Source organism: Natator depressus, chromosome 24, assembly GCF_965152275.1.
Source record: "Natator depressus isolate rNatDep1 chromosome 24, rNatDep2.hap1, whole genome shotgun sequence".
Classification (NCBI taxonomy): domain Eukaryota; kingdom Metazoa; phylum Chordata; order Testudines; family Cheloniidae; genus Natator; species Natator depressus.
The window spans coordinates 7241511-7268734 of NC_134257.1; the positions used below are offsets into that span (position 1 = coordinate 7241511).

Consider the following 27224-nt stretch of genomic DNA (forward strand, 5'->3'; position numbering starts at 1 on the left):
CATTGTATTGGCTTTCTGGCATGGTGCAATGACATACTCAGCTGCTGCTGCTTGCAGAGCAGCATGGCCAAGACCATGGGAGGAACAAGAAGGTAATTTGACAGCGTGACACACGTTGGCATGATTTTACCATGGCCCATACATCATGGGTGCTATGAGGGCAGGCTTCTGCCAAGCCGTTGGCCCTCTCTCCTATGCTCCTCCTGGGTCTCGGGGAAGCTGGGGACCAAGAACTCAGCCCAACCCCGCTTTGCTATTCCCCTTAGCCCTTGCAAAAGCTGGGTACCAGCACCTGAGCCCTCTGGATCCCCTGCCCTCCAGCTCCTGCAATTGGCCCCTGTGGGTGGTGGGGCCATGACCCCAGCCCCTCTGGATCCCCTGCCCTCCAGCTCCTGAAATTGGCCCCTGTGCATGATGGGGCCATGACCCCAGCCCCTCTGGATCCCCTGCCCTCCAGCTCCTGAAATTGGCCCCTGTGGGTGGTGGGGCCATGACGCCAGCCCCTCTGGATCCCCTGCCCTCCAGCTCCTGAAATTGGCCCCTGTGGGTGGTGGGGCCATGACCCCAGCCCCTCTGGAGTCCCTGCCCTCCAGCTCCTGAAACTGCCCATGACCCCAGCCCCTCTGGATCCCCTGCCCTCCAGCTCCTGAAATTGGCCCCTGTGGGTGGCGGGGCCATGACCCCAGCCCCTCTGGAGTCCCTGCCCTCTGTAGGTGGTGGGGCCAGGACCCCAGCCGCCCTGGATCACCTGTCCCAGGCCCCAAATCTCCCTTTCCACTCGCCCTGCAGCAGCTCCTCGTCTGGAACGCGGAGGTGCTGGACTTGTCGCCCCCCCCCCCGTCACGTGACGTGACCCGACCCGACCCAGACGCGTTGGCCTCTTCCCCGTCACGTGAAAAGGCCTCAGGGTGCCGCTCCTCCGTCACGTGACCACCACCCCCATTGAGGCGCTGGGCTCCTGCGTCACGTGCTGGTGCCTAATTTCCCCGCCCCCCGCGAGCGCGCGGGGCGGCCTCAGGCGGGCCGTTTCCGCTTCCGCTCTAACGTTCCGTCTCCGTCAGTCGCAGCGAGTCTTCTCTAGGCCGCCGCGGCGGGGAGCGGAAGTTTCGGGCTGGGGCAGGGCCGGGCCGGGCCGGGCCGGGCGGCGCTGAGGTGAGGCGCGCGGGAGCAGGGGATGGGCAGGCCGCGGAGCCCGGGCTGGGGGCGCGGGAGCCGGGGCTCGAGGCCTGAGCTAGGCCGGCGCAGGCCTCGTGTGTGCGCGCGAGGCGCTGACCAAGGGAGGGGAGCTCCCCCTAGCCAGCCCCCCCAGGCCCTGGGGAAGGGGGGAGCCCTTAGTCTGCCCCTCATACGCCTCAGGCGGTGATAGGGGCCCCCATTTACTGGCCTGCCGCCCCCCTCCGGCCTTGGGGAAGGGGGGAGCCCCCCAGCTGCCCCCCCCCAGGCTCTGGGGAATGGGGAAGCCCCTAGTCTGTCCCTCATACTCCTGAGGCAGCCTCAGTGAGGCTGTGATAGGGACCCCCATTTACTGGCCGGCTATCCCCGTGCCCTGGGGAAGGGGGGAGCCCCCAGCCGGCCCCTCATACTTCTGAGGCTTTGACAGGGATCTTCCTCATCAATCTGTGCACTTCCTCTTCTTTTCTATTATCTGTTACACCCCAGACATCTTCCCTGCCCTAAAGGATTCCCTTGGTCAGGAGGGTGAGCAACACACACTCTGGTGCCCCGGGTGTGTGGTACTCAGCTGTGTGTGTTGTCTTGGACCTATCACTGGTACCCGTGTCTCATCACCATATACCCTTTTCCCTCTGTGCTCCTGAATGAAACTGATAAAGCACAAGTGAGTTATTAGCCCAACGTTTTAAGTTAAAACATCTCAGTGAATGATTCTGGGAATCTCCAGAGTCTCTGAGCAGACTTGATTTTTGTGCATCTACCTCAAAACTAACAATCTCAAACTCCTCTAGAAATGCTGCCTCTATCATTTTGGCCCAGATCAGGGAGCACTCATAGATTTTCACTCTTTATTTTTGTTGCATACTTCTATTTTTTAGTGTTTGCACCTTTTTCACACAAGAAGTGTGTGAGTTGGATACTAGGGCAGGCAATTGGGTGTTGGGCTCCTAGGTTCTGATCTCGGCTTTGCTACTGACTTACTGTTTGACTTGAGACAAGTCACTGAACTCTTCTGTGTCATTTAGAAAATTAGTATTACTTGTTTCAGGAGTATGGTGACAAAAAAATCAGTGCAGTGCTTTGGAGAGAACGTGCTATTTAAACGCAGTTATTTTTCTCTAACATCTTGCCTAGAAGTGAGACATGGAGTGACTTTTTTTTTTCCTTTTAAAGAGTTTGACTTGGAGGGGCAATACCATCAATCTGCCACAGTGATGGTTTTGTCAAGAGGAATTTTTTCCCTTTATATCTCCTGTTCTCTATGCATCATAAGCAAAAAGCATTCTCTTTAATGGTGTGTATTAGGTTTGTTTCTAAATTTGGGTCTTCTGGATACTTCATGTAACACCAGTGACTCTTTAGGGAGATAATAGTACTTTGAGTACACAAGATCAAGGGGTCATCCAGTAAAACTGAGAGGCAGCAGATGTAAAATATAAGGAAGTTCTTGTTCACACAACACACTGTTAACCATGCATAATACTCAGGACTCCTGCCTCCCATTTTGCCTCTAACCACTAGACTACACTGCCTCCTTTGCTGACTATTCAAAGGTACACACGTAATGGTGGGGAGGGAATTGGCGCATTTATTTCCACTCTGGATAAATAAACATTTTTATTAAAACAAATAAAAGGGAACATGAGCAGCAACAAAAAAAGGTATCCATGTGGGTTTTAATCTTTGCTAGAGCAAATGAGTTTTATAATAAGGTTAGAATTGTGTGCCCATAAACATGTTACATTTGTGCTAGGTTGCTTCTCAGAAAGAAGTAATTGGGAAGGAGGTGGGGGACACAACCCAATCTTCCTGTGTACACAATTTTCATTTGCAGAATTTGGTAAAATTTTCCACGGATGTATGCGAACTCTTATCCTGTTACAGCTAAATTTGTCTGATTCAAGGCATCTAGATTTCTAGCCTTAACATAGCCAGTGCTCAGACCTTTAAAGTAGTTGTCTTATTGGGGCAATGCTGTGAGCAAGAGGGTTTCTATTGAAAGGAGGCATTGTACATCTCACTGTGGCTTTGGAAACTAGTTATAATTAGAACTTTTACTTAATTTTAGGCATACATGTTTTACAGAATGAAGCTAAATATGTCGCTTATCTGAAGGAGCCACAGTTGCTTGACAACAGCTTTGTGAGAACATCAATTCCAGATTATCCATTTACTGAGGAATAACATAGTGAAGAAGGTTAGTGAGTGTAAACCTTAATGAGAGATACATGTGTTGTGCAGTTTCACTATTGGACCACCTGGTAGAAATCTTCTATTATATTTTGGCTGGCAACATTCTTAGACATTTTAATGCACACATTTGGCCTTATATGCAAGGTTTAACTGTATATAGAATACTTACATAGCTGAAAGATAGTGTTCTCATTCTGTAGGTAGTACATAATGAGAATGCTCATGTATACTATTCGCTCTTCAGATACTGAAATATCATGCTAACCTGCCTGAGGTTGAGTATTCTATTAAGTCTTATTGAATTACATAAATGAAGGTAATATCTACCCAGGCATAACTCGTTCTTATAGCCATATTAGCCTGTGTTTACAATATATAAATGAGGATACTAATATGGCAACATGTTTTTTGTGAAATGTAATAATGGCTCTTAACCTAGCTGAGCTAATGATCATGAGTATCAAATGTTAACATTTAAGTCATCATCCGAAATGTGTCTTACTCAACAAGCAGCTATAACTGAAATGTAGCTGTAGAATGCTAGAGCTAGAGTAAATGGAGGATTTTCTCTAACTTGAAGTCTTTAAATCAAGAGTTGAGGACTTAAGTAACTCAGCCAGAGGTTGTGGGGCTTTTTGCAGGAGTGGGTGGGTGAGGTTCTGCTGCCTGCAATGCTCATGAGGTCACACGAGTTGATCATGATGGTCCCTTCTGGCCTTAAAGTCTGAATCTATAGTGAGGTTGTGAGTCAGGAGACCTGGGAGATGTCCCTTTCTATGTGAGCTTAGCCAAGTCACCCTTAATTTCCTCTAGTTTAGAAGGCTGCACATGCTTACCTTGTGTAGATGTTGTGAGGCTTAATGTCTGTAACATGATTTGAGATCTTCAAGTGAAGGTACTAAGCACTAACTAGTGTATATTAGAATTTTCAGTGTTTATCAAAAATGTATTTCATCCACATTGCTGAAAATGGACTTGTTCCCCTCTCAAAATACTGTAAAAACTATTCTAATGTATTGAGTGCGAGTGGTGTGTGTGAAATAAGTTTGGATAGGTCTCAGTCTAGTGACTAATGGACAAGGGTTCACATCACAAATCTACCACCCTGATTGTCACGAATTGGCTCCCTTATTAGCACAAGCCAAAGATTGAATGGGCCACAAAGACAGAACTCCTCCTCCTCTTCCCCCCCCCCCCCCCCCGTCCTGGGGGCATTTATGAGGCTGTAAGTCTGTAGGAGTTGGAAACTGTGTTGCTGGTACCTGTTACCTGCCCTGTGGATAAATAGGATAGTTCCTCACTCACCTTGTCTCTCTAGTATCAACACTGTATAGTCTCCAAGAGTGTCCACAAGAGGAAGGTTGGCCTTGTTGTCGTGGCACTGGACTAGGAGTCAGGAGATCTCGATTCAGTTCCTGGCTCTGCCATCAATTTCCTGTGTAACTTTGAGAAAGCTGCTTAGGGAACTAACGCACAGAGATTATCTCTAATAAGGGTCTAATACTTCCTTTGTCTTGTCTAGTTAAATTGTAAGGTCTTGAGGGCAGGGACTATTTCTTGTCTTATACAGTCTTATAGAACAATGGCATCGCAACATTGGTTGGGTCTCTAGGAAGAAATACATTAAAAAAAAAAATGCTTTGTACCTTGCAGCTCTAAATTCACACTAAAAAAAGAAAAATATAATGGCCACCAATATAATGGTGATTTGGCTGCTCCAGTCTCTCTTCTAAGAGATGCTTTTTCCACTCTTTGTTTTTCTTATAGGTAAAATTCAAACAATTGAAGTCAGCCTGCCAGTGAAGATGTCACTCTCTAAACGGGAATTGGATGAGCTGAAGCCATGGATCGAGAAGACAGTGAAGCGGGTCCTGGGTTTTTCAGAACCCACTGTGGTCACTGCAGCATTGAACTGTGTTGGGAAGGGAATGGACAAAAAGAAAGCAGCTGGTATGTCCTTGGCTTTTCATTACGACACTCACAACACATCCATTGCTGTGTATTTTGGAGTAGTAAAGATCCTTGACAAAAAGAGAGGGAGGTGTATGAAATAGGTGCTAAAAGTGACAACCTGTTGAATCTCTCAGGATTTCTGTTTAGCGATACAATCCATTTTTCTGCGAAGTATTTCATATAAATTGTATCGTACCATGCCTTCGAGTTAAACAGTAGCAAAGCTGGGAAAGGAATAGAAGCATCACTCAGGAAAATGAAACTAACAATATAGACACTTTGTCTTGGTCTAGAAAGCAACCAAGTGAGGCTTTCGAATTTGTATCTTAAATAAATGAGTATTTGTTCCTGTGAGTGGCTGTGAGCTTTTCAAATGAAACTGGAAGATCTGCACTGCATTTGAAATGGTCTTTAAGTCAGATTTGAATTTATCTTCCTTATTCTTGGGCACTTCTTCACCTGACTAGTGGTGCTGAACTGTATGTGGCAAATTGTTTCTTCATCACTAATTAAGGTTGTGACAGTGTTTCCATTAGATGGACCCCCTTTTCATGGATGTGTGAAATCCCTTTTGAGCTGAGAATGTCCTTGCTAATTCTTAGCTCAGAGCCAATTTTTATGTACTTAATATTTTCAGACTTACTTCACAGGCTGTATGTACTAATAGAAGCTTACTTGGGACAGATTTTCTTGTACTCCCCTTTTCCTCATGGCAGAAGGTGGCATTGTCTTAAGATGCTTCCAAAACACTTAAAGGGTGTTACAGAAACTAACAAGACAGGAAATGCAGTTGAAAGGCTCCATTGTTAAAGAAACTGAAGACATTTGCTGTAGTCAGTGTTAGAGACTACCTTAAAAAGAGACTTGCATGGAATCTCAAAACCCATAGGTCATGTATTCTAGATTTCAGGAGGAATGTCAGTCTGTGAATTTACAGGCTGAACTATAATTTTTATCTACGTATTCCTGTCTCCAAAAATGTTCACTGTCTAGTCACACACATTTCTCTTCCTTGCCAGACCATCTGAAGCCCTTTCTTGATGATTCCACTCTGCGGTTTGTCGACAAGCTCTTTGAAGCTGTAGAGGAGGGACGAAGCTCCAGGCACTCAAAATCCAACAGTGACCGGAACCGAAAGAGAGAATTGAAGGTAAGCTAAGGACTGATTGTTATATTGTTCGATAAAGGCCATGAATGTAGTGCTGTTACTTTACCACATTCTCCTCTTCCAGAAAGGCACATCTTATAATGCTTAAAGTTCAAGAGAAAAGACCCTTCTCTACAATGAAGTGTGTGAGCCTTTACATTTCAGTTCTTTTTACTCTCTTCTGAGGTGCCATGAGGGACCAAAATACTTTTCCTGGCTTGGAAGCCTGAGCATCTGGTTTCTTTAACAATCCCCTAGTGGTTTAATGAAACAGAACAGCTTAAATAGCAGGATTTGTGGCTCTCTGCTGTTTTTCATACTCCTTTATCCCCCACTTGAATTTTTGCCATACTGTTGAGTCCTCATTAACTAGAGGTTAGGAGTCTGGGTTAGTCGGTCACAGCTTCTAGTAACTTTCCATTGCTCTTCCTTGCTCAGACGTGTCATCGTAAAATCTAAACTGATGATTTCACAATTGTCAGTGAATGAATGTTGGTGGGTCACCTTGTGGATTTTCACTTTCTGTTCATGCACTGAAGCTCATCTGGAACCCACAATATGCACCTTCTGGCAACCTCTTTTCCCCACCAAAGTTCAAGGTCCTGAAATACAGCAAGGATTTTCTAGTGTTCTGGTGGTTTTCCCATCTAACATTTGACTGGGATGGTGGAAAGTCTCATGCATCCGCAGCTGTCTTTTACTTCTCACTATCTTGAAGATTTTGCTTTTGACCCTGGAATTACAATTTTTTTCATCATTTGCATACAGAGTTTAAAAATGGCTACTCGACAAGCTGTTCCCTGGTCTTAAAGTAAGTTTCCTTTCACTTTTTTCCTGAGGTTCCTATTTTATGGCATTTTATATTTCTCTTTTTGAAGTTTTGCATTGTATCAGTTCCTGATTCGTCAGTTACCTAGTATATTCCCTTACAGGGCTCTCAGCTGTGCCTTTCCAGGTGTCTGTGGGAAAGTGCTTTGTAGGAGGAGAGGGACTACCTACCCTTCTCAATATTTTCTCTCTGAAACTGTTACTTTTCTCCTCTGCCTGGCTGAGGCTTTAAAATGTGCTAGAGAAGGGTCTACTTACCTTTCCTCTTACAGGTTCCAGTTACATTCACTGATTAAACAGTCATGCACAAAAAAGAGGTCTTTATCCCCAGAATAGGTACAGCCTAGGTGGCAGCAGTGCAATCATCCCTGCCAATGTGCCTTAGTCTGATCTGGAGTGAGCCCCACCCCTCCCAGGGGAGAGAGGGGCGAAGTTCAATCTTCCATAGCTCAGGTCTGGTCTACACTACAGATCTATATTGGTATAATTGTTGTTCTGGGGTGTGAAAAATCCACACCCCAAGCAACGTAGTTATGCCAACCTAACCCCCTGAGTGGACAGTGCTATGTCGGAAGGAGAGCTTCTCCCACCAACATAGCTATCTCCTCTCAGGGAGGTGGATTAACTATGCCGACAGGAGAGCGCTCTCCTGTCGGTGTAGAGCGTTTTCATTAAAGCGGTGCAGTGCCTTAAGTGTCGATGTACTCTCAGTCATTGGCACCTCTACTGAAACTATCAAGAAGGGAGCCAGCTAGTGTAATGTGGTGTCATCTTTGTGCTGTGGGCACATTTAATTAGGAGTTAGACTGAAATTCACTAACTCATTTCACATAAGCCACCAAACTGTCCTCAGATTGAAAGGCAGTAAGCCATCATAGTTTGTCCCAGCCAGATCTCAAGTCTCTTACCTCTGGTATATTGGGGAGACAGAAGAAACTGGAATATCTGAACTATGCCATGCAGCCACTTGACATGTCATTTTAAAGCAGATGGTTCTGCAGATAAATCCTTTGGCAGATGGATTGCAGTCTACACTTTACAAGTGATGATTATTTTATACTTCTGTAGCACTTCTGATGCAAATGGATCCCAAAGCTTTTCACAGTTACAAATCATTTATAAGACAGTGCTTTAGTCACCCGGAATGCCCATTCTCGCATGATGTGGAAGCTACTTAGCGTCAAATAGCAACACCGTACAACGTTATAAGACAGGAAGGGAAGACCGTTACACTCTGTTGAAACTCTATGGGGAATCTTACGGAGGTAGGTTAGATACCCAAGCTGGGATTTGGACTGGTCACTGGGGCTATTGCCCCATCTCTAGTGAAAAGTGCTCTGGGATCTTGAATGACCAAAAGTGTTCCAGGCCCTCAGCTTTGTATCTAATCTGAAATTCAGCCCTCCCAATAGCAGAGCATGCCCAAACACACTGTGGTGGGCCGCTGACTCAAGGAAAAGAGTCATTCCACTGAATGCATCTGATGAAGTAAGCTGTAGCTCACGAAAGCTTATTCTCAAATAAATTTGTTAGTCTCTAAGGTGCCACAAGTACCCTTTTCTTTTTAAGGAAAAGTGTATCTACTGAATCACCAGCTGCTCTTCCTGAAGTTAACTTCCTTAGAAGTGTCACATCCAGACACTGATCTCCCCTGACCCTGCTTAGCAGGAGATCTACTGGATTTCAGCCCAAGGTGGTATAACTAGGGTAACTTTTCCTTTCTGGCTTTTCCCTTGAAAATATTAGCTCTGCTTTTACATATGCTCACAGAATTAGAATTGTAGTGGTGGACAGAGGGATGATAAAAACATTAGATACTACCCATGTTAGCTGTCTTTCAGCATTCTGTCTGGCCCTCTTTCTCCTCTCTCCCTTCTACCATTTCATGGGGTAGATCACTGCTTGGGAAGTTTCAGGAACTAAAACGTAATGGTCTACACACTTTATACTATGGGCAAGTCCTTTCTCTTGAACTTGTAGGTATTCCAAGAAGTACCTGTGTCTGGCTGAGGAAGTGTCCTTGTAGAATATGAACCATAATAGTGAAGAGGGGATTTCAACTAACGCTTACAACCGGTGTGTATATCTTCTTTTCAAATAACATTCACTTATAATGCAGTATGCCTGTTGTATGGTAGATTAAGGGCTTGTTTGCTCTCACAAATGGCACCTATTTAACTAAATCAGTGCAATCTCCTTGTAGACACTCTCTTAAATCAGGTTTCAGAGTGGTAGCTGTGTTAGTCTGTATAAGCAAAAACAATGAGGAGTCCTTGTGGCATCTTAGAGACTAACACATTTATTTGCGCATAAGCTTTCGTGGGTGAATACCCACTTCATAGATGCATGGAGTGAAAAATACAGTAAGCAGAATCGGCAAGGAGTCCTTTGGCACCTTATAGACTAACAGACGTATTGGAGCATCTGAAGAAGTGGGTATTCACCCACGAAAGCTTATGCTCCAATATCTCTGTTAGTCTATAAGGTGCCACAGGACTCTTGGCTGCTTTTACAGATCCAGACTAACACGGCTACCCCTCTGATAGTAAGCAGAATATATATCCTAGCACATGAAAAGATGGGAGTTGCCTTACCAAGTGGCGGGTCAGTGCTAAGGAGCCAATTCAATTAAGGTGGAAGTGGCCTATTCTCAACAGTTGACAAGAAGGGGTGAATACCAAGGGAGGGAAAATTACTTTTGTAGTGTTAACAAGGCCAGTGCAATCAGGGTTGCCCATTTCAAATAGTTGACAAGGTGTGAGTATGAGCAGAGGGAAAATTACTTTTTGTAGTGACTCTTAAATCAGTTTGAGATTTAGAAACCAATTTAGTTAAATCAGTTCAGTTTGTGTGTAGATCAGACTTTTGTCCATGGATAGGTGTGTGAGAGAACACACAGGCTTACTGGGAAGAATGATGGACCTAGAAACTCTTTAACCCATGCAAAAGGATGGTAGTGCCTTTCACACAAGGATCTGGGTGCTTTGCAAACATTAGTTAACCTCCATATCACCACCACCCATTTACATGGATCTCACTTACCATTGTACAGGTGAGAAAATGAGAGACAGATTGAATTTGTGCCTGATCCCACAGTGGGTGAATGGCAGGGCTGAGAATCCAACGTAGGAGGAGTTCTGGATTCAAGCCCCTTGCTGTGACTGCTTGACCAAAATGTTTTCCGAATTCTAAATTGCTGGACTCAAGTGCTGGTTGCTTGTCTTCATCAGTAGCCTCAAGTAGCTTTGTTATATCATTGATCATAAGCTATCTCGTCTTGTTCCCGTTCTGTTAGGATGTGTTTGGTGATGAGACTGAGATCTCCAAGGAGTCTTCTGGCGTTAAGAAGCGGCGTATTCCACGTTTTGAGGAGGTAGAGGAGGAGCCGGAGGTTATCCCAGGACCGCCTTCAGAGAGTCCTGGAATGCTGACCAAGCTACAGGTTTGTCTTCTCAGGCTGCTCTCCTCCACCACCTCCCAAGAAACTGAGATCTTGGATCTTAACATCTTAATATTTAGTTTCAGTGTGAGGGAATAGCTGAAACTTTTGTTATATTATACTTCATTATCATGATTAGAAATTTGAATGTCAGGGCCTAGCATCCTTCTTTTGAAAACTAATGGCAAGTGCTTTCCACTGTGTCCTTTTCAGAGTTTGCTGCTACTATTGGCCAATTTCAATAGAAGTTCCCTAATTCACAAGCCTAATGGTCCTCTTTGCCATTTCTGGAAAACTGAGTGGCAGAGAGAGTGTAATGTTGATGCCTTGTGTTGCTAAAACTTGCTACTCACACAGAATCTAAGTTTGCTAAAATACTGTGAAATGTTAATGAATACAACTAAACTATACTGTGAATAAGTGGAGAAAATACATTTGATATGCAGTATCCTTCATTTGTTTGAAGAAGTGTTGACTTGCACTGAAATGTGTTCACTTGCAGTTATGTAGTATAAACACTTCATTAGCTGAATGCCATCTGTATGATCTGGCACATTTCATTTTTTTTTTAGTTATACGGTACCATAAATGTACATGGAGTTTAGCAGATTCAGAAAATGTGCTTGGACTAAAGCTCTTAGTCTAAATTAAACTGACCAAACAGTTCAGACACATGACGTAATTTACCAGTAAATGGCTTAATCTCAAAGGATTAATGTCACTGAATTTAGTGGAGGAGGTGTTCTAGAATTAGTGAGAGTCTCCTGTATATCATCTTGAAACAGTGATTTCCACCAGGAAAGGGAAATTCAGTTCTTACAGTTTGCGGTGTCAGTGAGCAGACTGAATTGATTAAGAACAGGTCAGGAAATCATTTTGCAGGTCCTTTCACTTTTTTTGGAACATGCAAAGCACTTGGTCACACTTGAATTCAGCCAAGAGAACAGTGAGAAAGAGAGGGGAAGACCCTCTTCACAAATGAAACAAGGCTCCTTTTCTGTAGGATGAGCTGAATAGGAAGGAACAGGTCATGGCAGTGGGCACTGACTACGCAGGGTTGCTGCTGCTAAATTAGAGGTTGTTGGTTAGAATTGTCCCAGTTGGTAGCTGGGTTTGCACTCATTTGCCGCTATGTGAAGAGCCTCTGAAGAATGCTTTAGCCCTTCTTACTTCTTGTGAAGAGGAGGAAGAAACCTAACTTTCCACCTTTTATTTCTGCAGATCAAACAGATGATGGAGGCAGCAACACGTCAGATTGAGGAGAGGAAAAAGCAACTGAGTTTCATCAGTCCCCCTGCACCCCAGGTACAGCCTGGAAAGCAAAAGGGGAGATCCTTTGCCACAGGATTCAAATGGATGCATTGCCTTTCTCCTCACAGTGACTTGTGTGATTGTTCTGACACATATCTAACAGTGTATTTCTCTCCACAGCCAAAAACTCCCTCTTCATCCCAGCCAGAGCGTCTCCCCATCGGCAATACCATCCAGCCTTCACAGGCAGCCACGTTTATGAATGATGCTATTGAGAAAGCCAGGAAAGCTGCTGAGCTGCAAGCCCGAATCCAGGCTCAGCTGGCCTTGAAACCTGGGCTCATTGGCAATGCCAACATGGTGGGGTTGGCCAACCTGCATGCAATGGGAATTGCACCTCCGTGAGTACAATCAACCTGCCAAGTACACTGTAACCCTGGTAACTTCCTATAGGAACAAGACAAATGCTAGGCGTGTATACTGTCAGCCTTCATCATTGCCTTTCCACCAAAATTCAAGTGTATTGACTTGGATTCATAAACTGGATAATTGGCGGCTCTGTGTCAATGATAGAAGCACCAGAGAGTGATGGTTGACAGGCATTGCCCTTCTGGATGTTGTCTGTCTGCTGTTGTCCACCTCGTACTGTAACACTTGTAGTTGTCCTTTGAATGTTCAGTCCATTTCAGGGTCAACTAAGAGTAGTCTAAACTACATCAAGTCCTTGTGGCCTTGTCTACATAAAGGGTTTTCTAAAATTTTCCACCACTGCCAGTGTGGGTTCAGCATCAGTAGTTGCAGCGGTGGGAAGAGTAGGGTAGATAAGCCCCTGGTTATCTAACCGCCAAGTGATCTGGACCTGCTCAGTCTAGATTGCACAATGGTTAGAATGCAAGATCACCCTCCATCACCTTAACTGTAGTGGTGCTTGCATCACTGCAGCCATCAATGTAGCTAAACAAATGATAGCAGCAGTGGGAAATCTTACCGGGTGCAATGCCTCAGGGCTGACACTGTTACACTATGCCATTCTGGCAGCATAACATTTTAATTGTTTAACATTTACACCCACTTTAGGACCCCTTTACGCTGCCAAAGAAGTATAAGGAGATCTTGATGTAAATGCAAATTGGGCCCCTAGTGTAAGCACACCCATATCATTCATGGTGTGTGAAACTCACCTCTGTTCCCCGAAGTATCAAGAAGAGGGAAGCATTTAGATTATTGATGTTCTAAGTGATCAGAATGTGGAAACCTTGGTGCTGATGCTTCGTTCAGACTTATAATAGTCGAAGTTGCTCTAGGCTCTGTGGATCATAATACTGGCATCTACTTTTTGATTACTGTTGCACTAAAATAACTTCACATCTGTTTTCTATATATGATATTGACTAAAAAGGCTTAGAGAAAACCACCAAGACCTATTTGGTGGTGGTCACAGTACCCTCTATATTTCCTCTGAGTTTAATGCTACATGACTGCATTTTAACAAAATGTTTCTTGCATCAGGAAAGTAGAGCTAAAGGACCAGACAAAGCCTACCCCATTGATCCTGGACGAACAAGGCCGAACTGTTGATGCAACTGGTAAAGAGATTGAACTGACTCACCGTATGCCAACCCTAAAAGCGAACATCAGGGCTGTGAAGAGGGAGCAGTTTAAACAGCAGCTCAAAGAGAAACCTTCTGAAGACATGGAATCCAACACTTACTTTGACCCTCGGGTCTCCATAGCCTCATCCCAACGTCAGAAACGCACCTTTAAGTTCCATGACAAAGGCAAATTTGAAAAAATTGCACAGAGGTTACGAACAAAGGTATTGTCTAGATTCCTGAGTGCCGGTGTTAATAAACAGCACTAGAAGCAGTGAGTGGCATGGGAACTGAACTCTTGTGTCCCATTCGAGAACGATGGAGGCTTCAGGACAAGAAAGATTTCCACTACAGATGGTTGAAAATTTTCCATCAAAACTGTTTTTCAGTGGAAAATTGGTTTTCAGTTTTTGTGGAAAGTGTCTTTCTGCATACATTTTTGTCCTTTTGTTGACAACACAACTTAGTTCTCTTATGAAAAGCTGAAATTTTCTATGGGAAAAATACACTTTCTGACCTACTTTCAATAGAAGCAAATGATTTGGGGCCTGGAAGAACTTAAAGGGAGAGAACTTGCCTAAATTTTAACCATGCGCAAAAATATAGATCAGGGATCAGCAACCTTTGGCACATGGCCCGCCAGGGTAAGCTCTCTGGAGGGCTGGGCCGGTTTGTTTACCTGCCGCAACCGCAGGTTCAGGCGATTACGGCTCTCACTGGCCGTGGTTCGCCACCACAGGTCACTGGGGGCTGCGGGAAGCACATCCCTCAGCCTGCGCCACTTCCTGCAGCCCCATTAGCCTGGAACGGCGAACCGCAGCCAGTGGGAGCCACGATCGGCCGAACCTGCGGACGCGGCAGGTAAACAAACCAGCCCGGCCCTCCAGGGAGCTTACCCTGGCAGGCCGCATGCCAAAGGTTGCTGATCCCTGACATAGGTTTACGTAGCAGTAACTATTTACTGCAGTTGTGAGGTATAACGAGGACTCTTGGAATGAAGAGCTGATTTAGGCTGGATATTGGGAAGACCCTTTCTGATACTGAGGTCTGTTACACCATGGAAGAGATTCCCCAAAGAAATAGTGAAGTCCTTTGAGATCTACAGATGAAAAGTGCTATATAAGAGCTAGGTAGTATTATTGCTAAGACATTTCCCAGTACGTTTCCCAGCCCAGTTTTAAAGTATCAACTAGGAGAACAATCTCATTTGTTAGGGTTGTGCAGTAATCCTTGCATGGGACAGGTGTAACACCCACAAACCTCTACAAAACCACCCATTAGTCCCAGGCTCCATTCTGTGCTTCTCTGTGACGTGCCCTGATCAGCTTGTAAAATAATATACCGCGTGTGCTTTGTTTTTTAAAGGCTGCGCTATTTCTGCGTGTGCCCATGTAAGTGACCTGCTTGTCCCATCTCTCTCCTCTTGTTCTCAGGCTCAACTAGAAAAGTTGCAGGCAGAGATCTCTCAAGCTGCCAGAAAGACTGGGATCCACACCTCTACCAAACTAGCTCTTATTACTCCCAAGAAGGAGCTGAAAGAAGGGGAGATCCCTGAGATAGAGTGGTGGGATTCGTATATCATCCCTAATGGCTTTGACCTGTAAGCTATTACCTGCTTGGCTTTGATAATTTTATTGTAGAGAAGAAACTAATGGCCTGGCTTTTGAGAATTGCTGACCCAACCCCTGGTTCCATTGAAATTTGTTGGGAGCTGCTGGTAGCTGAAGTGCCCAGCGCTTCTGAAAATCAGGCCCTAAGCCTTTGCTGCATCTTTTACAGAAGCAAGTGCATCCGCTTGGGTAACTGCATTCTGCCCCCCTGAATACCCCGTGGGAGGTTCAGTTGTATTTTGTGTTCACTCCCTGCTCCAGTGTGCGGTGTGGTGCCAAACAGCTGCCGTATTCCATTCCAGAGCTGGTTTATTCCAGTGACTGAGGAAACAATTCCTGTGTGCAATTGATACAGCAGTTTGTTAGAGCAATTTTTGGCTAAAAGCCATTGTGGGATTTTCAAAAGCAGCTAAATGACTTTGGCGCACAAGCCCATTGACTGTCAGTTAAGCATCTTTGAAAGTTCTGCCTCTAATGTCTAAATGTAAGATCGATATTTAGAATATTCGGGGCAATGGGAGGGACTTTAATACTTATGTAGGACCTGTGTATCTCCCTGCTTCCCCTGAACTCTTGGCTTTAGAGTACCTGTCAGCAACTTGCGTAAGTTTAATAGTTAGCATTGTGGAGGTTGTGTGTGGGGGGGGGCCAAATTGCTTTGTTCGCCAAATGCTGTGGCTTGTGGAACATTGAAGAAAGTGAGGGAACCAAGCCCTACGACGACTTGATAGTGATACACAAATTCTCTCCTCTTTAGAACAGCTGGAGTCTACTCTAAAAGAGACGACTACTTTGGGATCACAAACCTTGTGGAACACCCAGCACAGCTAAGCCCACCAGGTACTATCATGTAGCAGTCTAGTTCAAGGCCTCTTTGTAGTCTTGATCAACATAGGTGGTTTGGTAGCAAGACCCGTCAAGTGCTCCAAACCACTGGCAGCATGAGCCCTGAACCAGACTAAGACCCTCCCCGTTTGTAATACCACTGACTTCATTTCTCCTCATGAAAGAAATCATGCTAAGATAGAATGTAGAGCTCTGCTAGGGTAGCGAGACAGCTAAGACTAGGAAGGTGAGTCTCCAAAAAGAGTGGAGGAGATCACATTGAAAAGCAGTGACCAACTAGATATTGGAAACTGGTAGATTCCCAGGTAGTAGAGGGGATGGCTACTGCTACTTGGACATTATGGGTGTCTACACAGCAACTAAACACTTTTGTCAGCTGAGTCAGGCTTGGGCTGCAGGGCTGTCTAATTGCTGTATAGACGTTTGAGGTGTAGGCTGGGCCCACGCCTGAACGTGTGTGCCACAATTAAACAGCCCGAGCCCCGTGAGCCCGACTCAGCTGATGCCGACCAGCCACAGGTGTTTAGTTGCAGTGTCGACGTACCCCAAATTCCTCCTGTGATCCAACATGGTAACGCAGACCCAGACAAGGGACATAGGATAGTAAAGAAAGGTTTAGAGGGTTAGTGGTTAATCTGTTTAACATAAACAGCCTTGTAACCTCTGTTTTCTGGTTCAGCATTGATATAAACAATCTGGAGTAACTCAAGGATCACAGATAGTAGCAGAGAGAAACTATGATCTAATATGGGATAGCTGAGAGGCATACGCACATGCTCAGAAAGAGGGGTTTTGTAGGTTATAAGCAGACTGGAGGACAAAAATGGTGGTGTTTGGCTGCCTTAGCCTTAAGCGTCAGGAATTGGTTATAACTCCTAGACTGCAGCTATTTCCCTTCCCTTTCCCCAGTAATGATTGTAAACAGTATTTGGTCCTGCCCTTGGGGAACTGGTAAATGTAAAGTGACTGTTCTTTGATTTGCCTTCCTAGTGGACAGTGACACACCAGTGACTCTGGGCGTTTATCTGACTAAAAAAGAGCAGAAGAAGTTACGACGCCAGACGCGGAGAGAAGCACAGAAGGAACTGCAGGAGAAAGTCAGGCTGGGCCTAATGCCACCTCCTGAACCGAAAGGTGGGTGACTACCTTGTGGAGAACAGGCTGTACGTAAAATGCCGCATTAAAACAGGCACTGCCTCCAAATGGTGACACATTAGCTAGGTAAAACCACCGTTTTGGTAAATTGCAGCAGACAAAGGAGCTGTGTGTGAGAAATCCCACAGATCTACTCTGTTCATGAATTTACATTCGTGCATGTGTATTAATAGAATTAAGTCCAGAAAGGGCTGTTATGATCATCTGGTGTGACCGGCATAACACAGGCCATAGAATTTCACTCAGTAATTCCTGCTTCAAGCCCCATGTGCATAGGGCAGCATTCTAGGGTGACTTACATTCTAGGGTGACTTACAGCATTCTAGGGTGACTCCAGCCCTAATGACTTCATTAGGGTTGCACAGAGGCAGAATGAGGCACAATGAATGAACACGCTACATGGAATGCTCATACGGAGGAACCACTCTTTACTAAATTTCATGCATTGTTGCTGTGTCTTGTCAGTTGCCACACTGCACCTGGAAATACCTCCATTTCAGAGGCAAGTGATGTCTGTTCATAGCTAGTAATTCTGTAAAGCATTCTGAGCCTGACAAAAGATGCTACGGAAGGCTGTTTTTAAATAATGCTGGGGAGCCTTTTGAAGCAAGCCTTAGAGAGGAGATCTGGTCTCACCTAGAAATTAACTTGTACCTTTCTTTCAGGTGGTTTCCCCAATGTTGTTTCACTCTTACAATCTTTGCACTCGGTTTTATTTAAAGTAAAACATCTATGCTGAAGATCTTCTCATTTTTAAGCTCTTGCTGCATCTCCACTCCTATACTTATAGGAAGTAACAGATGCCTTTTGAGTTTTGACACAAATTACGACAAGTTGGTACTTGATAGGTCCCTTTACAATGTTCCTCTCTCTATTTCCCTTGCAGTAAGAATTTCTAACCTGATGCGAGTACTGGGGACAGAAGCTGTTCAGGACCCGACAAAAGTGGAAGCTCACGTTAGAGCACAGATGGCAAAGAGACAGAAGTAGGTTGCATGTCCTAAAACAAGAAAGCTTTATTTTAAAGTAGATTTGGTGGTGGTGGTGTGCTGACAGCCCTAGAGACTAAAGTCCTCTACTGAAGCACAGAACAGATGCAGCAAAGGAAGAAAGAATTACAAATTTTACTCAGATGATGACCCTACAACCTATTTCAGCTTTGTCTTGAAAGGCTCTCCTCTGAGAGCTAGAAGAGAGTTGAGTGTTCATGACCCATCCGTTCTTGGACCCTTGTCCTGAAGCTGTCAGCAAGAGGCCCAATTGCAATGGTGGCTTTACAACTATCTGCTGGGAACTGGACTGAGACCCTGACTCGCTTCACAGACCCTCCAACAACTGCTTGTGTAGTAATGACTTTGAGACGTGGTCCTCCTGAGCTCACTACATTCAGTCACTTACACTGAGCACTTTCAGGTTTAATACTAAGCAGTTGACTGTTCCAGACAGCAACACTACCACAATAGTGTTAGGTGGTATGTGTACACATTCATCCTCAAGGGAAGTCATCTGGGAAATGCAAAGGTTTCACTGTAATAAAGATGAACTGAGTAGGCTCTTCAAGAAATTAATCTAAAGCAAAGTACCTGAATTAAAAGTTCATATGTGTAGTCTCAAACTACAGATAACCAGATGGCTGGATTTTTCAGGCAGTGGTAATGATACAGGGCCTTATGCATCATCATCACCACTAGATCAAATGCACCCTCTAGCAGTACTGACAGAAAGTTTGTACCATCTGTTGGTGGTTTAGTGACCTATTTAAAATTAGTTGGTGGGTGCTGATCCAGTTCACACCACAAATTTCCACCATTACAGCTGGCATTAATTGCTCTCTTTCAGCAGAGGCTAAGGTCTAAATGGATTGATCCCTCATCACTAGAGGCATTGAAGGCAAATTGGAGGGTCATGTTGCAGGAAGCTTGCAGTACCACTGTTCATACCTGTTACAACCTGGTCCAGTTTCCCTCTGGATGGAAACCAGTCTCTTGTGATCTAGTGGGTTGGACCCACTCACGTGCTTCTAAGCCAGCCGGGTCTGGGCAGAGTCTGGTTCAGTGTTCCTAACTTCGGGTCTACAAGGCTCACTCCCCTTCCAGTTTTCTGAACAGACATCCAACAAGCTGCATTTCTGCTTACCTGTTGTCTCTTTCCTCCCACCCAGAGCTCATGAAGAGGCAAATGCTGCACGAAAACTAACAGCGGAACAGAGAAAAGCAAAGAAGGTTAAAAAACTTAAAGAAGATATTTCACAGGGAGTGCATATATCTGTGTACAGGTGAGTGCCTTCTCCCACAGACCCGAGAGGTGCTTTGACTCAACAGACGTTTTTCCCATGTGATTTTTTATAAATACAGATGACAAACGCCTGTCTATAAATGTGCGCTAATATGGAGTGTTTCTTTAATGCAAGGCTATTGTCCTCTTGCTCCCTGAACTCCATTAGAAACACTGAAGGCTGTTCAAATTATTTTATGGTAGAGAGAGAAACAGCCCCACTTTCTCAAAAGTAAATAAATGAAAAGATAACTCCATTCTTCACTCATCCTGCATGAGCATTCAGGGTGAATGTAGAAAGTCTCCTTAATACTTCAGTGCTTCTGTAGCGTTTTCCATCCAAGGATCACAAAGCACTTTATGAATTTTAAACCTAATGACACGGAACCTGAGACACTGGGATATTGAATGTCCAGTGTCACAAGCAAAGCTGGCAATAGGACCCAGGAGTCCTGACATCTGATAAAACACCGTTCAAAAGTCCGATGAAAGCTTCTACTATAATGTAATATATGTAATAATGTATTATAAACTAAGGATGGGACCCTGTTGTGCTAGGAGCTGTAAAAAGGTAGATACAGTCCCTGCCCCACACTGAATAAAACCCTGTTGAACATAGGGTTTTTCTTATACCCCGACAGTACTGGAGAGATTGAAGTGAGAGTAAGTACTGGACGGAATTAGAGGAGAGTGAGGGAACCCTCTTTCTCTGTTGTCCATTGTTCGTAGTTCTGTAGTTCCTTTTTCGAATAGATAAACCTTTGCTTTTCTATCCTCAGAGTCAGAAATCTGGGCAACCCAGCAAAAAAATTCAAAATTGAAGCAAATGCTGGGCAGCTGTACTTAACAGGAGTGGTGGTTTTACACAAAGACGTCAATGTGGTGGTAGTAGAAGGAGGTAAGGCTCGGGGGGTGCACTTTCTGGTTAGAACATTAGACGTTCAAAAGTTTTTCTAACCAAGATACCCAAATATTTAAATTGCCAATTACTGGGATTTATGGAAGTAAAGGAAGATATTAAGCTGCTCTACTCAGGATTCTTCTTAGATTTACTCCGCACCAGCCCTTGTGTAGTCAAGTATGTTAGCTACTTAAGTATTTTAAATAATCCTCTAAATATTTAAACTGTAGCTTATATGTTTAAGAAACCCAGCATTATTAAATCTGCTAGATTTGAAATCACAATGCTTTGACAGTGGCAGCTTCTCAGAAAAGACTCTGACAGCCCTGGGTGAGTCTGTTACAATGCTTCCAACTTTCGTGGTGCTTTACAAACATTCTCTCAGCACATTTTGTGAGATACTATCCCCATTTTACAGCAAGGGAAACAGATGGCACAGAGGTGAAGTGACTTGCCAAAGGCCACTGAGAGTTCCTGTCTCCAAGCCCTGTGCTTAGGTTAGAGACTGTACTCCTTTGTCATTGATCTACAGTATTCTCTTTGCCAATGGCTTTTAGCTGGAACTGTGTGTGTGTTTGAGTGTTTAGTTTTTCCTCCATGGTTTCAGGTGTCATTAGCTTTCACTGCTTTTTGGAGGCAGAATGTGACTCTTAAGACTCTTAAATTGAAGTTGTCAGTGAGCAAGAACTGAGTGAAAATGACTATCATCCTCTCTCTCTCTCTCTCCAGGCCCAAAAGCACAGAAGAAATTCAAACGTCTTATGCTCCATCGAATCAAGTGGGACGAGCAGACATCAAACACAAAGGGAGATGGTAAGCATAGACCCACATGGATCTATATGAAATGTGACTAGGAAATGGCAATAGGGTCATTTTGTTGCAACCTGGAAGAGAAGCCATTACTATGCAAATCCTTCTGCAGAACATAATAGATCTGATCGTTTGAGTTGTAAATTTGAAGATCTCTGTAATGCTACTGAAGCAAACCAATTCTGGGACTGTGATTTAGATGATAAAAAGCCAAGAACTTCAGTGATGGCTTATGCTCCTTGCTATTGTTTACACCAGTTTTCCAGATTTGCCTCTCATATTCAGCTGTATGTTTTCTAACGCACAATAGAGCTTGAGGTTTGGAAAAAAAACAGACTCCAGTATGGGATAGTGTGTGTACTGCTGAATGACATCCAGTCCTGGCAGACTGGGGAGGTGAATACTCCCAGGGAGGTGTATGTTATAATTCTGTGAGGCACTCTGGGTGGTCCTCTAGAACCCAGTACAGGTATGTATCCCTGAGACAGGAAGTGGGAGCCCAGAGCCCAAATCACATAACCCTGGCTAATACTGATACAAACACAGTGCTGGAAACAACTTCTCTATAAATGTGGTGCCTGTGTAATGCCATCGGCCAACAGTTTTCTTAAATGGGTCAGTTCTCCAGGGCAAGCCCTGTGCCTTCATATGTGCTTTATGCGTGCTCAGCCCAATGGGGGAGCTGATCCTGACTGGATGACCCCTGAGTACTACTGTAATAGATATTTCGTAATTGTGTAATGTGAGAGACCAGTCCGTGGCTGTAACTGTTGCTCTGGGCCAGTGATACTCAGACTGAAGTTCAGGAGCCACAAGTGGCTCTTTAATATGTGTCCTGCGGCTCTTTGCAGCACATGATATTAAAACAGTGATTTAATTATTAACCAATCAGGATGCTTTTACTGTGTTATTAACCAGTTAAGTTATCAATTAAGTTATCAACTTGCACTAAGTTATTATATTTGCCCTGGGAGTAATTTATATATATATAAAAACTTATTTCCCTGTCATACTGTTTAAATATGAATACATAGTACTCTAGTTAGCTACTATTGTGGCTCTCTTAGGTAATGTTGGTTGCTAATTTGGCTCCTGAACCAGAGATCTGAGTATCACTGCTCTAGGCACATGACGGAGCCTGAAACGGGAATAAAAATGTGATAGAGGGATATACTCACTGCTGAACCTTCTGTGCAAGTAAGTTAGATCTTCCACGGTATTTGAATTCGATTTTGTGCTTAAAATGTCAGATTATGAAGTCAGGTATAACATAACTACTAATAGCTATGGAGGACTTCCCCCCCCCCCCAAACACAATTAGAGAAAGGTGATGGGAAATCAGCAAACATTTGTGTGCATGCCCAAAATGAGGGAAATGTAAAAGTCTTAGTCTAAATGCAGAAATGTAGTTTGGATTTAGGTGGGAGAAGTTATTTGAGTGGAATGAGAATAGAAGCATGGTCAGGACTGCCACTGCTTAGAGCAGTGGTCCCCCAACCTTTCTGTGGGAATAGCACACTCCTATTCCCTGAAGACTGGCGGGCGCCAGACACTCTGCTGCCGAATTGCCGCCGAGAAGCAGCAGCGGAAAGAAGCGTCGCCGCCGAAATGCTGCCCAGAAACGGCAATGCTTCTCGGTGGCATTTTGGCGGGCGGTTCTCCGGCGGCCGCACTTGGCGGCGCCACTTTGGTGGCGTGGTGTCCTGCGGGTGCACACAACTGCCCCAGTGGGCACCATTGCGCCCGCTGGCGCCGCGTTGGGGACCCTGGCTTAGAGATTTCGGGTGGGGAAGACTTGTATTTTTAATGCTGGTGCTTTCTTAGTGACTGCCTGGAATTCCTTATTGGCTGTAGGTCTAAAATCTGCTTTTTTTTTTCTCAAGATGATGATGAATCTGATGAGGAGTCTGTTAAAAAGACAAACAAATGCTCTCTGGTTTGGGAGGTAAGTTAGGATCTTGATTTAAAGGAGCATTTTGGGCCTTAGGCTCTAGTGTCACTTGGCTTTCTAGGGTCACTTGGCTTTTCATTACTGCTGATATTAAAACATGCGTGCAAGCTGTAAAGCCTTGTTACTTGCTGCACACTTCTGTTTGCAAATCGCTATGCACAAAGCATTTCACTACCAACTTGATGGCACTTGATTTTTGTTTTGATTGAAGTAGCGTGGCCATGGGTTTTAATATGAAGAACAGCTAGCCAAAAACTCAAAAGGTAATAACAAAATGTTTAAGTATATCAGAAGCAGGAAGCCTGCTAAACAACCAGTGGGGCCCATGGATGATCGAGATACGAAAGGAGCACTTAAAGACGATAAAGTCATAGCGGAGAAACTAAATGAATTATTTGTTTCAGTCCTCACAGCTGAGGATATTAGGGAGATTCCCAAACCTGAGCTGTCTTTTGTAGGTGACAAATCTGAGGAATTGTCACAGATTGAAGCGTCACTAGAGGAGGTTTTGGAATTAATTGAGAAACTTAACAGTAAAAAGTCACCAGGACCAGATGGCATTCACCCAAGAGTTCTGAAAGAACTCAAATGTGAAATTGCAGAACTATTAACTATGGTTTGTAACCTGTCCTTTAAATCAGCTACTGTACCCAATGACTGGAAGATAGCTAATGTAACGCCAATATTTAAGAAGGGCTCTAGAGGTGATGCTGGCAATTACAGAATGGTAAGTCTACTGTCAGTACCAGGCACATTAGTTGAAACTGTAGTAAAGAATAAAATTGTCAGACACATAGAAGAACATAAATTGTTGCGCAAAAGTCAACATGCTTTCTGTAAAGGGAGATCATGTTTTACTAATCTATTAGAGTTCTTTGAGGGGGTCAACAAACATGTGGACAAGGGGGATCCAGTGGACATAGTGTACTTAGGTTTCCAGAAAGCCTTTGACAAGGTCCCTCACCAAAGGCTCTTACGTAAATTAAGTTGTCATGGGATAAAAGGGAAGATCCTTTCATGGATTGAGAACTGGTTAAAAGACAGGGAACAAAGAGTAGGAGTAAATGGTAAATTTTCAGAATGGAGAGGGGTAACTAGTAGTGTTCCCCAAGGGTCAATCCTAGGACCAATCCTATTCAGCTTATTCATAAATGATCTGGAGAAAGGGGTAAACAGTGAGGTGGCAAAGTTTTCAGATGATACTAAACTGCTCAAGATAGTCAAGACCAAAGCAGACTGTGAAGAACTTCAGAAAGGTCTCACAAAACTAAGTGATTGGGCAACAAAGTGGCAAATGAAATTTAATGTGGATAAATGTAAAGTAATGCACATTGGGAAAAAAATAACCCCAACTATACATACAATATGATGGGGGCTAATTTAGCTACAACTAATCAGGAGAAGGATCTTGGAGTCATCGTGGATAGTTCTCTGAAGACATTCACGCAGTGTGCAGCGGAAGTCAAAAAAGCAAACGGGATGTTAGGAATCATTAAAAAAGGGATAGAGAATAAGACGGAGAATATCTTATTGCCCTTATATAAATCCATGGTATGCCCACATCTTGAGTACTACGTACAGACGTGATCCCCTCATCTCAAAAAAGATATACTGGCATTAGAAAAGGGCAACTAAAATGATTAGGGGTTTGGAACAGGTCCCATATGAGGAGAGATTAAAGAGGTTAGGACTTTTCAGCTTGGAAAAGAGGAGACTAAGGGGGGATATGATAGAGGTCTATATAATCGTGAGTGGTTTGGAGAAAGTGAATAAGGAAAAGTTATTTACTTGTTCCCATAATATAAGAACTAGGGGCCACCCAATGAAATTAATGGGCAGCAGGTTTAAAACAAATAAAAGGAAGTTCTTCTTCACTCAGCGCACAGTCAGCCTGTGGAACTCCTTGCCTGAGGAGGTTGTGAAGGCTAGGACTATAACAGGGTTTAAAAGAGAACTGGATAAATTCATGGAGGTTAAGTCCATTAAGGGCTATTAGCCAGGATGGGTCAGGAATGGTGTCCCTAGCCTCTGTCAGAGGGTGGAGATGGATGGCAGGAGAGAGATCACTTGATCAGTACCTGTTAGGTTCACTTCCTCTGGGGCACCTGGCATTGGCCATTGTCGGTAGACAGGATACTGGGCTGGATGGACCTTTGGTCTGACCCAGTATGGCCATTCTTATGTTTTTATGAAATGTTCGTGGTTTATCTTTTTAAACCTCATTCAGATGGAGAAAACAGTGTGGTGACTTTCTCTGTCTAGTCCACACAGGAGTATTTTTGCATTTGGAAGGGTATAATGCTGGGAAATGCAGAGGATGCGTGATCCCATTCAAATATCTAATCACTGTTCAAAGGAAGCTTCCAGGACTAACTTATTGCCTGCTTTTTGCAATGCAGGAGAGCTGGGTTTCAGACTCTCTTACTCTGGTGGAGGGAGGTAGCATACTCAGCCCTTGTGGAGGAGAAAGCAGTCAATGCTTTCTATGGCTAACTAGTGACAGGAACCAAGTTGGCAGCTTTCAAAAGGTGTCCTGGCCCGAAGTACTGTGGCTATATAGCTCCCTTGCGTTCCAAGTGACTTGAGGTTGGGGCCCGCACCCTTCAGTTTTCACGATCACATCCTTTGAAATGCTATATAAAAATATTGGCATCTCCACAGTCTTTGGAGATTATCCTGCATGGCATGATAAAAGACACTGTCTATGCCAAACAAAGATAGACACAGACTGGAATAAAACATGTAACTTCAATTAAAGCCACTGAAGTGCTCTTAAACACTTCAGTTTGTTGCGGACTGTATCAAAGGAAAGTCTTTTCCTGGCAGTTCATTTAAAAGAAAACATTACTAAATGACAGTGGAAATTGCCATTATTTAAGCATGTTTCTATACAACCTTTCATCTCTGCACAAATAAAAATAGCACTAATTTAATTATACAAATCATAGTTCCTCTCTGAACACTTGGTTAGAAACCTGAGAAATTACTTTTTCAATTCTAAAGAGGTTTGTTTATTCTTGATTCCTCTTGTAATTGTGGTTGCATTTGCTTGTTTTTCCTGTTAGCAAGACGCATCAGAAGACTCCTACTCTTTCTGTCTATTTCAGGGTACAGCGAAGGATCGCAGCTTTGGTGAAATGAAATTTAAGCAGTGCCCCACTGAAAACATGGCACGGGAGCATTTTAAAAAACACGGAGCTGAGCACTACTGGGACCTGGCTCTGAGCGAGTCCGTGTTGGAATCCACAGACTGAGGGTGCTGCTGCCCCCAGCGTTCCCATTGTTAATTTGAGAACAATACCTGGCTGAAAACTTGGACAGAACTCCCTTCCTCCCCTCAAATCCCCACAGTACGTTGCATATGATTAAAGAAATATTTTTAAAACAACAATCACAGCTACACTGTTTTCTAGATAAACCCAACTCTTGGAAATTGTGGTGCAAAACCACTGGAAAGTGGTATCCGCCAGAGAATTTAGTTTTGAGGAGGTGGGAGGGGCAGAGAAAATTGTTTTCAGTAGTCTCTTTAGTCTTTCACATACAGCTGTCTCAAGTGGAGGTACAAACACCTCCTTGCTTTGTCAGCTGTTCCATAGATGAAGTCTGACATTGGACAAACTATATGGTGCACACAATCAAAGATTGCTCCTTTGGTGGGCAGGGAGGCAGTCTGGGAGCAGCCCCAAATGATCTGAGGATGCAGTATGGAGCATTGGAATTTGTAAAGCAGAGTAGGAGATGGGGACTTAGCCCACATCCTATATTTACATAATAAACTTTTTTAAAAGAAAGTCAAAGATGTGTTTCTTTACATGGGAATTTCAATTAGCCTGCTGTTACTCACTGCAAACCATGTTCTTCTGTACTTGACTCTTGCATCAGTCTTATACCATAGCCTGGGTATATTTGGAAGGATTGTTTGACAGCCTTAAAATCAAGGGCCCACTCTGCTACAAACGTGGAGGGAAGATGGTCCTTGCTCTCAATTGTAAAATCTACGAGAAGTAAGAGAGCTTATGGGGAGAGGGATACAACCAAATACATGTTTTTATAGACTCTTGTAGTTCTCTAATTATAAACAAAAGATGCCAGCTCAGCTAG

At 44.0% G+C, this 27224-nt stretch overlaps 1 protein-coding gene across 2 annotated transcripts; it reads left to right on the plus strand.

The window, feature by feature from the left end:
* The first annotated feature begins 1005 nt into the window (after positions 1–1005).
* On the plus strand, positions 1006–26873 carry PRPF3 (pre-mRNA processing factor 3). Of its 2 annotated transcripts, none has more exons than XM_074938939.1 (17): positions 1006–1152; positions 3259–3370; positions 5134–5316; positions 6339–6469; positions 10590–10736; positions 11955–12038; positions 12165–12385; positions 13494–13800; positions 15010–15176; positions 15944–16026; positions 17023–17166; positions 18074–18173; positions 19349–19462; positions 20241–20359; positions 21092–21175; positions 23056–23117; positions 26231–26873. In XM_074938939.1, exons 3-17 carry the CDS (start codon positions 5172–5174, stop codon positions 26375–26377), a joined length of 2055 nt encoding a protein of 684 aa, XP_074795040.1. In that variant the 5' UTR covers positions 1006–1152; positions 3259–3370; positions 5134–5171; the 3' UTR covers positions 26378–26873. The 2 variants fall into 2 exon arrangements, with proteins under 2 accessions (XP_074795040.1, XP_074795041.1); XM_074938940.1 differs by having other exon boundaries at positions 1043–1152; positions 3242–3370.
* Positions 26874–27224: the final 351 nt, after the last annotated feature.

Coding starts and splice junctions, on each gene's coding strand:
- PRPF3 (XM_074938939.1), top strand. CDS start 5,172: ATGTCACTCTCTAAACGGGAATTGGATGAGCTGAAGCCATGGATCGAG. Junction 17,167..18,073: donor GCCACCTCCTGAACCGAAAG/GTGGGTGACTAC, acceptor TTTCCCTTGCAG/TAAGAATTTCTAACCTGATG. Junction 23,118..26,230: donor AATGCTCTCTGGTTTGGGAG/GTAAGTTAGGAT, acceptor TGTCTATTTCAG/GGTACAGCGAAGGATCGCAG.